At 40.3% G+C, this 13,060-nt stretch overlaps 1 protein-coding gene across 2 annotated transcripts; it reads left to right on the top strand.

The window, feature by feature from the left end:
- Positions 1-1,713: 1,713 nt before the first annotated feature.
- Positions 1,714-12,812, top strand: wfdc1 (WAP four-disulfide core domain 1). 2 transcript variants are annotated; one of them, XM_041998255.1, is made up of 7 exons: positions 1,714-2,226; positions 10,427-10,622; positions 10,799-10,882; positions 11,277-11,408; positions 11,865-11,915; positions 11,999-12,058; positions 12,152-12,812. In XM_041998255.1, exons 1-6 carry the CDS (start codon positions 2,134-2,136, stop codon positions 12,055-12,057), a joined length of 615 nt encoding a protein of 204 aa, XP_041854189.1. In that variant the 5' UTR covers positions 1,714-2,133; the 3' UTR covers position 12,058; positions 12,152-12,812. The 2 variants fall into 2 exon arrangements, with proteins under 2 accessions (XP_041854189.1, XP_041854188.1); XM_041998254.1 differs by having other exon boundaries at positions 11,277-11,414.
- The last annotated feature ends 248 nt before the right edge of the window (positions 12,813-13,060 follow it).

The following is a 13,060-nucleotide window of genomic DNA, read 5'->3' as shown; positions in this document are numbered from 1 at the left end:
AATGAGGCAGAACAGAAACCACAGGGACACAAGAGGGAAAACCAAACATGACAAAACTGAAAACCTAAAGCATGAACATAACAAAAACTGAACATGATAAAACCCAAGAACTATAAACCAAGAGCAAGACCGAACTAAACATGACAAAAACCAAAATCCTAAACCATGATCAAACACACACCAAAACCCAGAAACCATGACATCGACAGTCATTTAGATCTGAGATGTGTTATAACAACTGCCACCTGTAGGGTTCTAGCTTCTATGAGTTGTGTTTAATTTTATTTAAAGTTGCAAAAATTGGACAAATGAGGCTGAATGGGTTGAAGGACTTGCAGTATAACACTCTTAGCCCTTTATAATGCACAGGTAACCCTCTACTGCCACTTTCTGGCACCTGTCTGGAACAATTACCAGTTGTCTTTGTGATGGTGCCTCACTACTTTAATGTGTTGCTAATAATAAACCAATAATATCAAATTTCTGTTAATGATGTGAGAAGGGAGGGAGAGGTATAACTTTCAAACATGGGACTCGTATTTGAATAATACTTCTAAATTCAATCCAAGTCCATTGAAACATTTAAACCAAATCTTTTTGCAACCAAGAGTATGATTAGCCAAATTAATAAGCTACAACGAATAAGATGTGACTAGAAACAAGTCAGCTACTGTTCAAAATCAACATCTACTAGTGAGATAATCACAAGGGGGTTTGAACAAAGTATTGGTGTCTAGCGTGGGGGGGGTTACTGATTGGTATCTCAAATACTCATTTCCGTCATCATATCGACAGAACCAGATCTTCAGGTATGTGGACAGATTTTTTTATCTGACTTACTCACAGACTCATTCATGCAGTCTTTGCCAGTGCCCTCTCTAGCTATCTCTATGTCGTCCCCGTTCTGCTCTCAGTTTTTCTCTCCCCCTCTCTTTACTCTGTCTTTTGTGTAAGTGAAGCCGGGGCCTCCCAGTGACATGAGCCCTGCTCCTGTAAAACTAATAATGACTGAGATTTGTGCAGGCTTAGCATTCTTTCCCCCTTTCAGTGCAAGACACTGAGAACGGAGCAAGGGGAGGGGATGGAAAGGGGAGGAAGGTCTTGAGGTAAGGTGGGGGGGAGACATGTCCTAGTTTGAGAGGAAGCATCTTGGGAGATATGTGAGAAGAGAAGACCAGTGAAGCACAAGATGGAGAAAGAGGCAGAGAGGCCCCTTTCTCTGAAACTCACTGCATGCCTTCATTTTGCATGGGTCAGTGCTACTGAAATCACATTGCATCCTTCCAAACATAGAACACAAATACATATAAAAATGTACACCCACAGATTCAAATACTCATGTTTTCATCCTTCCTGGCATAATTCCTGGAAATGAAGTCCCAAGGATACAGGGCTTGATCAGTGTTGAACTGTTAATAGTTAAAATGCATGTCTGAAGTCTAGACCTGCACTCCAGGGCTTTCAAACGTCATGCTTAGCTCAGGAATGTATTTCCCCTCCAACAACACTGCAGGCAAGTAAAACATGGAAAAGAGAAGCCGAAGAATTTAATTTCTCCCGACTGCACATTGACACAATCCTGACAAATGTGCACAAAGATCACCAGATGTGCTTCAAGATGCAACAAGAGGGCAAGGGGGAGGTCTCACATGCTGCCCTCAACACTCTCCCCTCCCTGCTTTCGCCTCCCCTCCTCTCTCAGAGCCATGTGCACACGCTGCGCCAGCAGCAGACAGCTTCAGCTCTCAACAACTGATGCACAGACAGTTGTTGTTTCTCCCTGTTCCTCCTTTCTGCTCCTCTAATCATTTTCTTCTTTAGTTTCTGCCCCTACACTGCCCCTTTTCATCCCGTCTGTACTTTCCCCTTACTTTCCTCTACTCTGTCATTCTTTTCTGTACTTTTTCTCAGTCGGATATAAAGGCAGGTCCTGTTGGAGGGAGAAGGCTTGTGTAATCTCTGGCTGTACATGAGCACCGGAGAGTCACTGCCTCAGTTGGAAAGGCAAAGCAGCAGAGGACCTAGAAACACCTAAAGGACAAACTCTGGAATAAAAGGAAAAAGAAAGGAGTTCTGAGAAAAGAAAGGACATTTCAGAGAAGGACTCTGGAGTTAAGGTGGACTTTACACAACATGCCGGGCTGCTTCGTGCTGCTGCTGTCCCTGCTAGTCGTCTCCACAGGAAGTGATGCCAGAAAAATAAGGAAAAGAGGGCTCAACCATAAGGTGAGGTCACAAAAATTCCCTTTGACTTTACCTGTGCATAAATGAGTCATATTTGTATTTGTCTGTCTGTATCTCATGGTGTGTTCAGCATTCTCCACAGTGGAAGTAGGTGAAAGCTCACAGCGCTACAGGACAGTGCTGGCTCTGTAACAGAAAGGTGCTTCACACATCAGGGCAGTTGGCTGAGGTGAAAGGTGGTCGAGTTTACTTGAAAGCTGAGGCGAAAATCAAAATGACCTGCATGTCTGCAGGAATAGATTAGTATTTTTGGAATGTTAGACCTGTCTGCATCCAGTTGGTTTATTTCCGAGTAATGAGTAAAAAACTCGACCCAAGGTGGAAAAATTATGCACCATTAAAGCTTAATAATCAACCAATTACAATGTGTTTTTTATCCTTTTTTCTTATTTTACAACCATACTAAAGAGTTAAACCAATAAGGTACAGTTATGGAGTATCATCCCTGAGGTTTTCTAAGTCAGCATCAGCGATTTAATCAATAAAAAAACACAATTTTGATCTCTCTTCTTCTTTAAAGCTAAAATAACCAAAAGAAGGCTGGTACTTTCCAGCCTTATCATTTTAACCCGATGTTCTACTTATTTCATTCGCAGGAAAATCATGTTTAACCAACTTTACAATAAGTGACAGCTTCATGTATTAATTAATATGGTTTCAAATCATGTTTTGTAAAAAGCATGCCAATTTTTGCATTAAAATGACAGTTAGGGTATAAATTCATGGCCTTATGTTGCTTCAATCTATTTAGATGTGAGATCTGGCAGAACTAGTTAGTTTTCCAATCAAATTTAAGTAACATTTCCTTGAAATAAAATGGATTTATGTATGTTAGACCTCTCAAAAGTACATAAACAGAACATTACAAATGTCCACAACTTTATTTTAAAGATGTTGAAGCACTCTGGACTCTGGAGTTTCTGCACAGAAACAGGACATGCTGAACACCAGCATTTTACTGTACGTTTTGGCTGTAATCCAATTACAAGGCAAGCTCAAATTCTTTCACCCCTGAAAAAGACACATTTTCAGAACAGAAGTGCTTTGATTTTGAAGCATAAAAAATGTACGAACATGTTTTTGAGTTCTTATGAGGATCACTGTGGAGTGTGCAGCAGGTTGGAATAAGTCACTAATTTTCAAGTTTCCATATGAGTAATTGAAGGGCATGCAGGATGTTCGGCATTGCTGGTGTGAATGGGTGTGTGTGTGTGTGTGTGTGTGTGTGTGTGTGTGTGTGTGTGTGTGTGTGTGTGTGTGTATGTGTATGTGTGTGTGTGTGTGTGTGTGTGTGTGTGTGTGTGTGTGTGTGTGTGTGTGTGTGTGTGTGTGTGTGTGTGTGTGTGTGTGTGTTAGGGTGGATTATTAGGGCAGGAACTGAACTTGCAGACCGGGCCCCTGCTTGTTAACTCAGCTCAGTGTAGCTGATTGATCATCTCTAACAAGGACTCACTGTAGCGTGGTGCCTTCTCTCTATTTCTCTTTCTTCTCTTCTCTACAACCTTTCATGCCTCAATGTTCTCACTTTCTGACTTGTTTATAACCTCACTGGCCCTTTCTCTCTCTCACCCTGCTACTCCTCTCCCAGATGAATTAGTTTCCCCTCCACACTCACCCTGCTCTGCTCTGCTCTGCTCTCTCTTCTCATCCATGTACCTCTCTCAGTTTACCACCCTCCGTTTTCCTCCTTTCAAATGTCTCTCTTGTCTCCTCCTGCTCTCAGAATGGGCCAAAAGCACCGTCTCGCTGGCCTCTGCATCAAAGCAGCTGTAATTGGAACATGCTGAGATGGCTGTGGAGACGGAGTTTGCCTTTTTCCTGAAGCTTTTTCATCTTTGCATCTTTTTCTTTCTTCCCACACATACACACCCTCAATTTCATCCATAACTGTGCAGGACGGCTTTGCAGAAAGACAAATTATAGTCACATAATGGTGTTTTAAAAGGCAAACCGATGAATCCAACAAACCAAGGACCACCAACAGGCTCAGATCTTATTTGGTATATTTGTTACCCTGTTCCCCAGTTCAACCAGCTGAAGTTTCCACAAGATTCATCTAACTCTGAACCACAGTAAGTTCACAGTAGTTCCACACACATAAAGAAAATGCGACTTTCACAAATGTTTGCTTGGAGACTGTTGAGATTTTTTTTATGCTAACTTAAAAATTTAAACTAAATAAAAGATGTTGGGAAAACTCAATATGGAGAGAGCCAGCAAACCTGTAAACAGATTTTCAATAACTAAATCTAAAAAGTAATTTCACACCAAATGTACTTTTTTTCTTGGTTTCAGAGATGCATGTTAAGCTTTTTATAAAAAACAAACTATAGATGTTTGAAATAAATACTATGGGCTGACTGAAAACATACAGCTAAAGCTAGAATTTGTCCCAAAAATATCTATTTATTTAGGCAACAACACATTCTCAGAAAGAATGATCCAGAAACGTCCCATCTTCTGCTTCCTCTCAGTTTCAGAGAAGATTTGAGCCAAACAAGAGCAGTTTCTACTGCTATTTTTGTCACCATTATGTCCAATGCAACATGTCCTCAGATTCCCTAACAAAGGCTCATTAGATTCACAAAACCCATTAATATGCAGTGAACTTGGGGCTTTGGGGCCCCTGAGGATCACAGTAGTTGGCTGCTTTACTCAGCTGGTAATTTAGCCAGCCTTGTTAATTAAAAGTGTTAATTTATACCAAGATGATCGAGACATGATTATTGATGTGGATTATTAGATTTTGTTTTTTATATATTTTCATGAATTTTTCCTTAAATTTACGTTTCAATGGATACAATTGGATCAAATTAATTTTTTCTGTACTTATCTCATTATCAGAGCAGGGTTGGTCATAATAATCCTCATCTAACTGTGTTTGACTGGATCAGGACATCCCACCCATTTATAGCTTATCCCTTCTACAGATCAGTAACCCCTTCCTAGTGCTCCCTTTGCTGTAGGATTGGATGAGCAAAGAGCACTGCTTAGGCAGGACGACAACATACATAACCAAAAACCAACAAGAAGCAGGACTCAGAAACAGACTAGTGTAACTAAAGCAAGGAGCAAAGGACATGGAAGATGAGGGAACAACAACAATCTGACAGAGAACAAAAGAAAGCAAGAGTTTCATATGCAAATGCCAAAATGAGGAGTGTGTGAAGCGATCAACAGATGAAACCCCAGATGTGTTAAAAACAGCAAGTAAATATAGTGGGATACATGATGGGATGAACGCTACAAAATAAAACAAGAAACAAGATAACCCAGAAACTACAGAACAGTCTTTAACAAAAATCCAACAAGAACTAAACCAACAGCCCAAAAACCAAGACATTCTAATAAAAAATACACAGCGTAGTGGTAAATGCATTAGAGGGAAAATTACAGTCAAGAAGTATTTGTACTGGATCAGTGGTGATAATACTCATCACAAGATAATTACAACAACATAGAAACACTAAAGGAATGAAAGCACCACATGATCCAGGTGAAAAGAGAGGATGTGTGATTAAAGTTGAAATTATGAAAACGAACAACTAAAACTCAACTACGACACTTCAGTCCAAAATTTTGTAAATGTAAAAATAAAACTCAAGATTGTCACACCTCAAATTCAAGTAGCACACACTCATCGTACACACCCAACACACACACAGAATTATTGTTTAGTCTGATCCAGTCATGACAGAGTCTGGATCAGATGTTTGCCTGGGCATGTTAGCGTGCAGGGTCTGATCCTGGCATCATAAATCTTCATTTATGGGATGTGATGTGGACCATTCTGACACCAAGAAAGAGGTCCTGCAGATGCACAGAAACAGTTGTGCTTCCTGTGACTTGGCCTGGGGCTGCTAACGAAACTAATACACTCCTGTGGAAAATGTAAAGCTGCTGGGGAATGAATATTACTTCAGGAAGCACCTGCTCTCTAAAAAGATTCGGAGGGTCACAGTCAGGGCATTTCTCAGGGGCGCAGCATGCTCCTAACAAGCTTCACGACACGAATTTGGACAAATCAGCAAAAATGTTTGAGTCACGGAAAGCTCGAAGGTGTGTCGACAAACACACGACTGAAGACTGCTTGTGGTACACCTTTGATCTGTTAGGTTCAAAGATGGTGGAAGGTGATAAAATGTAGAGTAGAGATGGTTGAAATCACTTTTAAATGTGTCTGCCCTTATCTAGACAACTCCGCAGACATGCTGAAACTTCAAGGTTTTCTTTGCAGAGTACAGTGATGAAAAATGCTAAGAGAAGTTAATCTGCCAGTTATTGTGACTGACTTGCAATAGCAAGTTCATGGCTCAACAGCTCATCCTTTCCAGGATTAAACTTCAAACATGGAATATTTCATTACATGAGGCGTTTGACAACACTGCTTTGTGTAACCAGAAATCCCTCTTTAAAACTTCCTACCAAAAGGCACACTTAACTTATAATTTGGGGATGTTTTAACAATTTGTTGGACTGTCAAACAGGAGTGGGATCAGTCAGTCATTCAGTAAACAAGCAGCTTGTGAGCTGGAATTAATCCCAATCAGAGAATGTGTGTCAGTCAACAGCACCTCACTAAACAGTGGAGCCAATCTCTGCTCAGCATCGTAGGCTAACATACATACACTAAAATCATCAGCTCGCTTTCATGTCTGCGGCTGTTTAATTGCTTCCATCTTTCATGGCCAACCCTGCTGCTCTGTGACGGTAACAGGTAGCAAGGGATCTTCCAAACGGTCTTCCTAAAACTAAATAACTACAATCACAGTTGTTGTATCATGTTGTGTGAATTCCACCTCATATGGGTTCAATCTGTCTGCATTTCAGGGACATCACTGCTGTGCCAGTGTGTCCACATTTTGAGGTTTTTTCCAGCTGTGGAGCATTTTCCCGCCTATTCATTAAAAGTCTCACCCCTGACTGATTTATAGTCTGTCTGTGTACCTTTCTACTTAGCTTCCTTTGTATATTTGCCCAACTTTCTGTCAAACTTAGTGATAGTTTAAGGACAGAAAATCAGTTCTGAAAACTCAAAAAGCTAACCAGATGTGTGTGAAGGTTAGAAAAAAAAACTTTTGTAAAATAACTATTTTTATTTCTGGTTAAATAATATTAGAGCACATTTTTGACACTGTAATCTGTCTGTTTCCACTCCGGTTTTCTGTGTGTGTGTGTGTGTGTGTGTGTGCATACCTCTATGCACAAAGGAAGCTGGAATTCTTCACATCTGTCTGAGATCTCTGCATAGAACCATAATCAGTCTAATCTCAGCTTAGTTGTGGAGCCGGAAAGGGTCTCTAGTGGCATCTCCACACAAACGCCCCTCACACCAAAGGACAAGAACCTCAAAACAAGTGAAACCAAAAAGCTGTGATCAAGCTTTACAACTATCATGCTGCCACTTTTCAACACCAATAACAGTGGAATAAAAATAGAAAAGAAGAGAAAAAGTTACACAGAGAGAAAATGTGCCCATAGACAGCTATGGACATCATACCCAGGCCTGCTGGCAGGGCCTCTACGGGAGGGCAGCACACCAGACAGGACTGTAAATAAACAACATGGAACAACAGAGAGATGTGAGCAGGATTGTGTGATAGAGCTCAGGATTAGAGGACAGAGGGCTGTCTGGCATGCAGCAGCATGAAAGTGGAGGGAAAGGCAAGAGTTCTGACAGTGAAACACTTACAGTAAAAGATGTTGGAAAGTACAGTGAAGAGTAAGAAGCAGGTCTCTAGTTTCAATGAACAGTTTTACATGTTGTGCAATATTGCATATTTAGATTGTGTACAAATGTTTTAAGCTCACACTTTACCCAAACACATGCCTTTACATAAACAGGAAGGGCATGCTTGATCCTTTGTAGGAGAGACTCAAAGGAGACATTAAGAATAGATCGGATATAAGACAAGGGGCGAAGACAGTGTCTCGCCCTAATTATCCAATCAGAGCGGACTGTAATGCTCATTCATAAATTTAACTGAACCAGCTGACTGAATGCTGAAGGGTTCCTCACAGTCTGTGTAAGGCTGTGCAATTTTTTGTCTAATTAGCATCATTAAAATGAATGAAAAATATGCTACAAGTTTTATTATTATTTTTTTGTCAGCCAGTGAGCCCAACAAGAGGCCAAACTAAACAAAGCACCAAAAGCAATAAATAGTAAAGAGGTACGTTTGAAAAGTTCTGACAGCACATACACAGGACAGTCTTTGTTATTTAATATTTAGTTTCACGGCACCACAAAGCAGATCTTAGTTCACTCTGTATTCTGTATAAAGCTGACAAAGCAAAGCTAAAACACCACCAACAGCAGCATGTTTCTGATAATGCCCCCAAGTGGCAGGAAAATGCTGCAACATGCAGAGACGTTAAGGAGGAATGTTCAATGCCTCACACACTACTTTCAATCATTTGTGTCCAGTCACAAAATGACCACCACCTTCATGGACACTATTCTGCAGGTTGCATTGGTTATATGTAAACCCAGCATATTTGTACTAAGTTTAGAAGGCTCCTGCTTGGGTCTACATATTATCTCACTTGGTGAGGAATAGGAATCAAAAATGTTATTTTTACTCCTTCTTTTTATTCCATTTTACACTTGCAGGTTATATATTCTTCAGGAGAGTTTATTGCCTGTTAAATTAATAGTTCAGTTGTCTCTGTTGGTATCAACCATTAAAATTCAAATAACTCGATGCAAATTGGAGTGTTTGTAACTACGTACACAAGTAGAATTAATCAGCATTTTACAGTGTTCTTGGACCTGATACTGCAAATCTAAAAGTAGTGTTTGAATGTGTGTGTAAATGGATGAATGTGGCTTGTATTGTGAAGTAATTTACTTAGCCTGTAAGAACAGAAATGCCCTAGGTTAATGCAGTCTGTTTATCAAACACTGACCCCAAATTTTCATCACTCGACTTTAACTACTTACAGCAACATGTGGGCTCTCAAATTAACTTTTACGAGCTGCAACCAAGCCACACTTTGCTCCCTCCATCATTCCATGGTGAAAATTCACTCCAACCACAACCTCTAATAACCATCCACCCACTAAGCTCACAGCTGCCAGGTCAAATTAATGTGTGTGGAAAGTGAACACAGAGTTTACAACACCACCATCAGCTCTATGCATTTTGCTTTTGTTTTTCCACTTGTATTGGAGGAGCAGTCTGTAAGCCTGCCAAATAAACAGTCCAGTTTTAATGAGCCTATGCAACACATCAACCCATAAACATAACTACAAATACTGCATGAATAAAAGACCATTTTTCTTAGTTGTTCATGGGACGTTAAAGATGCAAATTTAAAACTAAAGAATTTCTTTTATGATTTTGCTTGTCAGCCTGTCAGCATCATGCACTCTGATCAGTTACCACAATGCTTGTATGATGTCCTTTATAGGTAGTTAAAAATCCTGTCATATAAGCCACAGCCTATAACTCATTTATTTGTGGTAAAACAAAGAAGGCATTGGTACGAGCGGAAATTTGATAGCACTGTGGCTAATGCATTGTTTGTGAAACTATAAAAGCAAATGTGTAGTCAAGGGCAGCTGTGCTTCTTGGGGTTTTGTTGTAATAATTCCTGTGTGTGCACAACTCAGAACAATGAACGTCCACTTACACTGCGGCACCAAATGTGATAAAACAAGTTTCCCCCACATATTCTGCCCTGAGCACACTCAAACCAGTGAGTAGAAATCAATGGAGCTGCAGCTTTTAAACGAACAATATTTAAAACAAATACTATGGCTGTGTCTGAAAGAATTAGCAATGATGTGTCTTTGTATATTTTGGCCTGCGTTAATGTTGCCAAAGCAGCTGAAGGGAAAGTCTTTGCTTGGTCAGTGTTATGTGGCCTACTTTCTCCCTTCAGACTCACCAGGGAAATGCTTGTTCCCACAATCAATCACATTTCCTATCCAGGTCAAGACATTAGCAGCATGGTATGCATACCCAAGCATACCTTCTGTGTTCCAGCTCTACTGTAATGGAAAGTCTGGGCCAGGTCTGTTGCTGCCCTCTGGTGGTGAAGAAATAAATTAAGCACAATGCAGTGAACATCCAGTGAAGAAAGTGAAAATACTGGTGTAAAAAGGGGGTCATCACCCAGGATAGAAACAAGCCCCGTCCACAGGATGGCCATTAACTGGATTTTCTGTGACTTTCAGGACTACGAGTACCCCAACCATCCCCAGTCCACACAGCACCAAAAGAATGACCGGTGTCCACCGCCACCCCAGATGCTGCCGGAGCGGGCATGTGAGGTGCCAGGCTGCCGCTCAGACTCAGAGTGTGAGCGGCATAAGCGATGCTGCTATAACGGCTGCATCTACGCCTGCCTGGAGTCAGTTCAGCCCCCACCAGGTCTGCTGAGACCTCAGAATCTTTTCACTGTGGTTATAAGAATTTAATAACAAAATTACAGTAGTTCATATAATTATATTAATCTAAATCTTATAATCTGCCAGGTGTGATTTCCTGTTTAGATTACTTTCAGTAAAGCACTGCAGCAAGTTTCTGTGTTTGTGTATTCTGAGCAGTGCTGGACTGGCTGGTGCAGCCCAAGCCTCGGTGGCTGGGGGGTAACGGCTGGCTGCTAGACGGCCCTGAGGAGGTTCTGCAAGGTGAGCGCACACACCTGACTAATCAATAAGTTCAGCAGGAGCAAACACTTGTTACTGCAGGTGATTAGTTTGCATGATTGAGATTCTAGCTGCATCTTAGCCTTCAACAACCTCACAAACCAAACTTTACCAAGTGAAAAGAAAAGTTGTAGGTTGTAATGAGCACCTCATATCATCACAGTTCGACCCAACTCTTTGTTGTATTGGTGCATTTTGGGACATTTTTGGTGTTTATTGGTGAAAAATACCAAAAATTTGGATGATCCTCAATTAATTTTGATGCTTTAAGGACCTTCCAACAAAACAAGGTAGATTAGCTTTAGTTCACAGGTTATGCTTGTAAACTGTTTTCTTTTTCCTCATTCTTAAAGCTTTTATTATGTTTATCCAACAGCTGAGGCATGCAGTACAACTGAGGATGGAGACGAGCCTCTCCATTGTCCCACAGGCTATGAATGCCACATCATCAACCCAGGAAATCCTGCAGCTGGCATCCCAAACCGGGGACAGTGCATCAAGCAACGCGGTAACGGTATGGCTCCAGTGTTGACTTTTAATCCAGGCTTTAATTGCATCTTCATCTGTTTTATTTTCGTTTTTACAACAAACCTCCGGTGTATCTGATCTTATAAATGCACTTTAAAAGATTGTCCTCTTATAAAGCCCCAGTGTGGGGGGCAGGATGCTGGGCAGCTGTCTTGGCAGATTACTCGCTATTAGGCGCCAGGTTTGTTATTTTAAACACATCTAAAAATACACAAACTGGATTGACCTGGCAAATCACTAGAATGCTACACGATGAACTGATGAGGTGTGGTTGAAGCTGTTGGCAGAAATGCCAAACTAATGATTTAATGAAGAAAACTAAATGATTTACTTTGTATAATTATTTATTTACAATAGAAAGAGAATTTGAAAAACAATGTATGTAATAAAACTTTATATAAAGTTTGTCTTGATTTTATTATCATTTTCTTTATAGATGGACGTGGCTTGAGGCACAAATACTTTAAGGACTACAAGGACTACTTGGGTAAATAGTGAGAAAGGATGGTTTACAGACCTATAGGAAATAAACTGTTCAGCTTGACTTCACAGCTTTTTCTCTTTCTTCAGGATCCACCTCTAACAATGCTGTAGGCTATGAAAAACATCATCACAAGCACCTGGGATGAAGTATGTTTTCATCTATTTAAACCATCACCCCATTAAAAATCATCCTCATCTGTCTTCCTTTAAAAAGAAAGTCTTTTTCTAATCCTTTCTTAGATCTACCAAACCTCAGATTCAACTTGGACCTTGAAACAACCTTGGACATCCTGTTTGATCTGCTCACACCTGAACCAGGATCACATCTGACCTTCTTTCCTACACCGACCCACAGCTGCCACCTCCTCCTGTCTTGCAGCTTCATCGTAGTAACTTGTCCTTTGGGAGACATGTCTGATGTACCTCATGCAGCCAATGAAAAAAAGTTATTTTTTTCTTTGGCGTGCGATGTCTATGACAGCAAGGGTGAAGGTGTTGGTGAGAAAGCAGAGGAAGAGAGAGCAAGCTGTGGGCCAAAGCAGTCAATCTAATAGAAAACAAGCCAGCACCATTTTTCCCACAGCCCTCCTCTCTATAACTCATCCTTCTCTTTTCTTGTGCCTGGTCAGCAGAGAAAATCGAGACCATGTGGCCTTCTTACATATTCTCAGAGGAATTCTGCTCAAAATTCTTCAACAAAGCAGAAAAATCCAGCTGCTGTGGTTTGATCTCTAAATCTAATCCACATGTGATTGGATATTTAGATTAAGAACAATATTTGGCTGAAGTAATATTTCATGAGTGTGTGGATTGTCATTGAAGGATTTAGAACTTCTATGTTTCTTTTCCAGCCCTAAGATGTTGTAACATGTCAAATGTAATAAACTAGATGCATAAAGAGGTTTACTGGGGTATTTTTCCTGTGAAGGAAAAAAAATGTTGAATAAAAAGTTATTTAAAATTTAGGTGTAAAACACATCATTACACAAAACTACACAAGTCAAGTATGGTACTAAAAATATTCAGGTTGGATTATCCCTTTAAAATTTTAAGCCATATCTGGGATTAAGGCCGTATTTTGATAAAGCAGTAAATACGAATATCTACAGAAAAATAAGCTGGTTTATTATAAGCTGAAGGTGTAAACCA

Source organism: Melanotaenia boesemani, chromosome 10 (genome assembly GCF_017639745.1).
Source record: "Melanotaenia boesemani isolate fMelBoe1 chromosome 10, fMelBoe1.pri, whole genome shotgun sequence".
Lineage (NCBI taxonomy): Eukaryota > Metazoa > Chordata > Actinopteri > Atheriniformes > Melanotaeniidae > Melanotaenia > Melanotaenia boesemani.
Note: the sequence above shows the minus strand (reverse complement) of the source record. Positions and strands in the feature narration are given on the sequence as shown.

Coding starts and splice junctions, on each gene's coding strand:
- wfdc1 (XM_041998254.1), top strand. CDS start 2,134: ATGCCGGGCTGCTTCGTGCTGCTGCTGTCCCTGCTAGTCGTCTCCACA. Junction 2,227..10,426: donor AAAGAGGGCTCAACCATAAG/GTGAGGTCACAA, acceptor TGTGACTTTCAG/GACTACGAGTACCCCAACCA. Junction 11,415..11,864: donor CATCAAGCAACGCGGTAACG/GTATGGCTCCAG, acceptor TTTTCTTTATAG/ATGGACGTGGCTTGAGGCAC.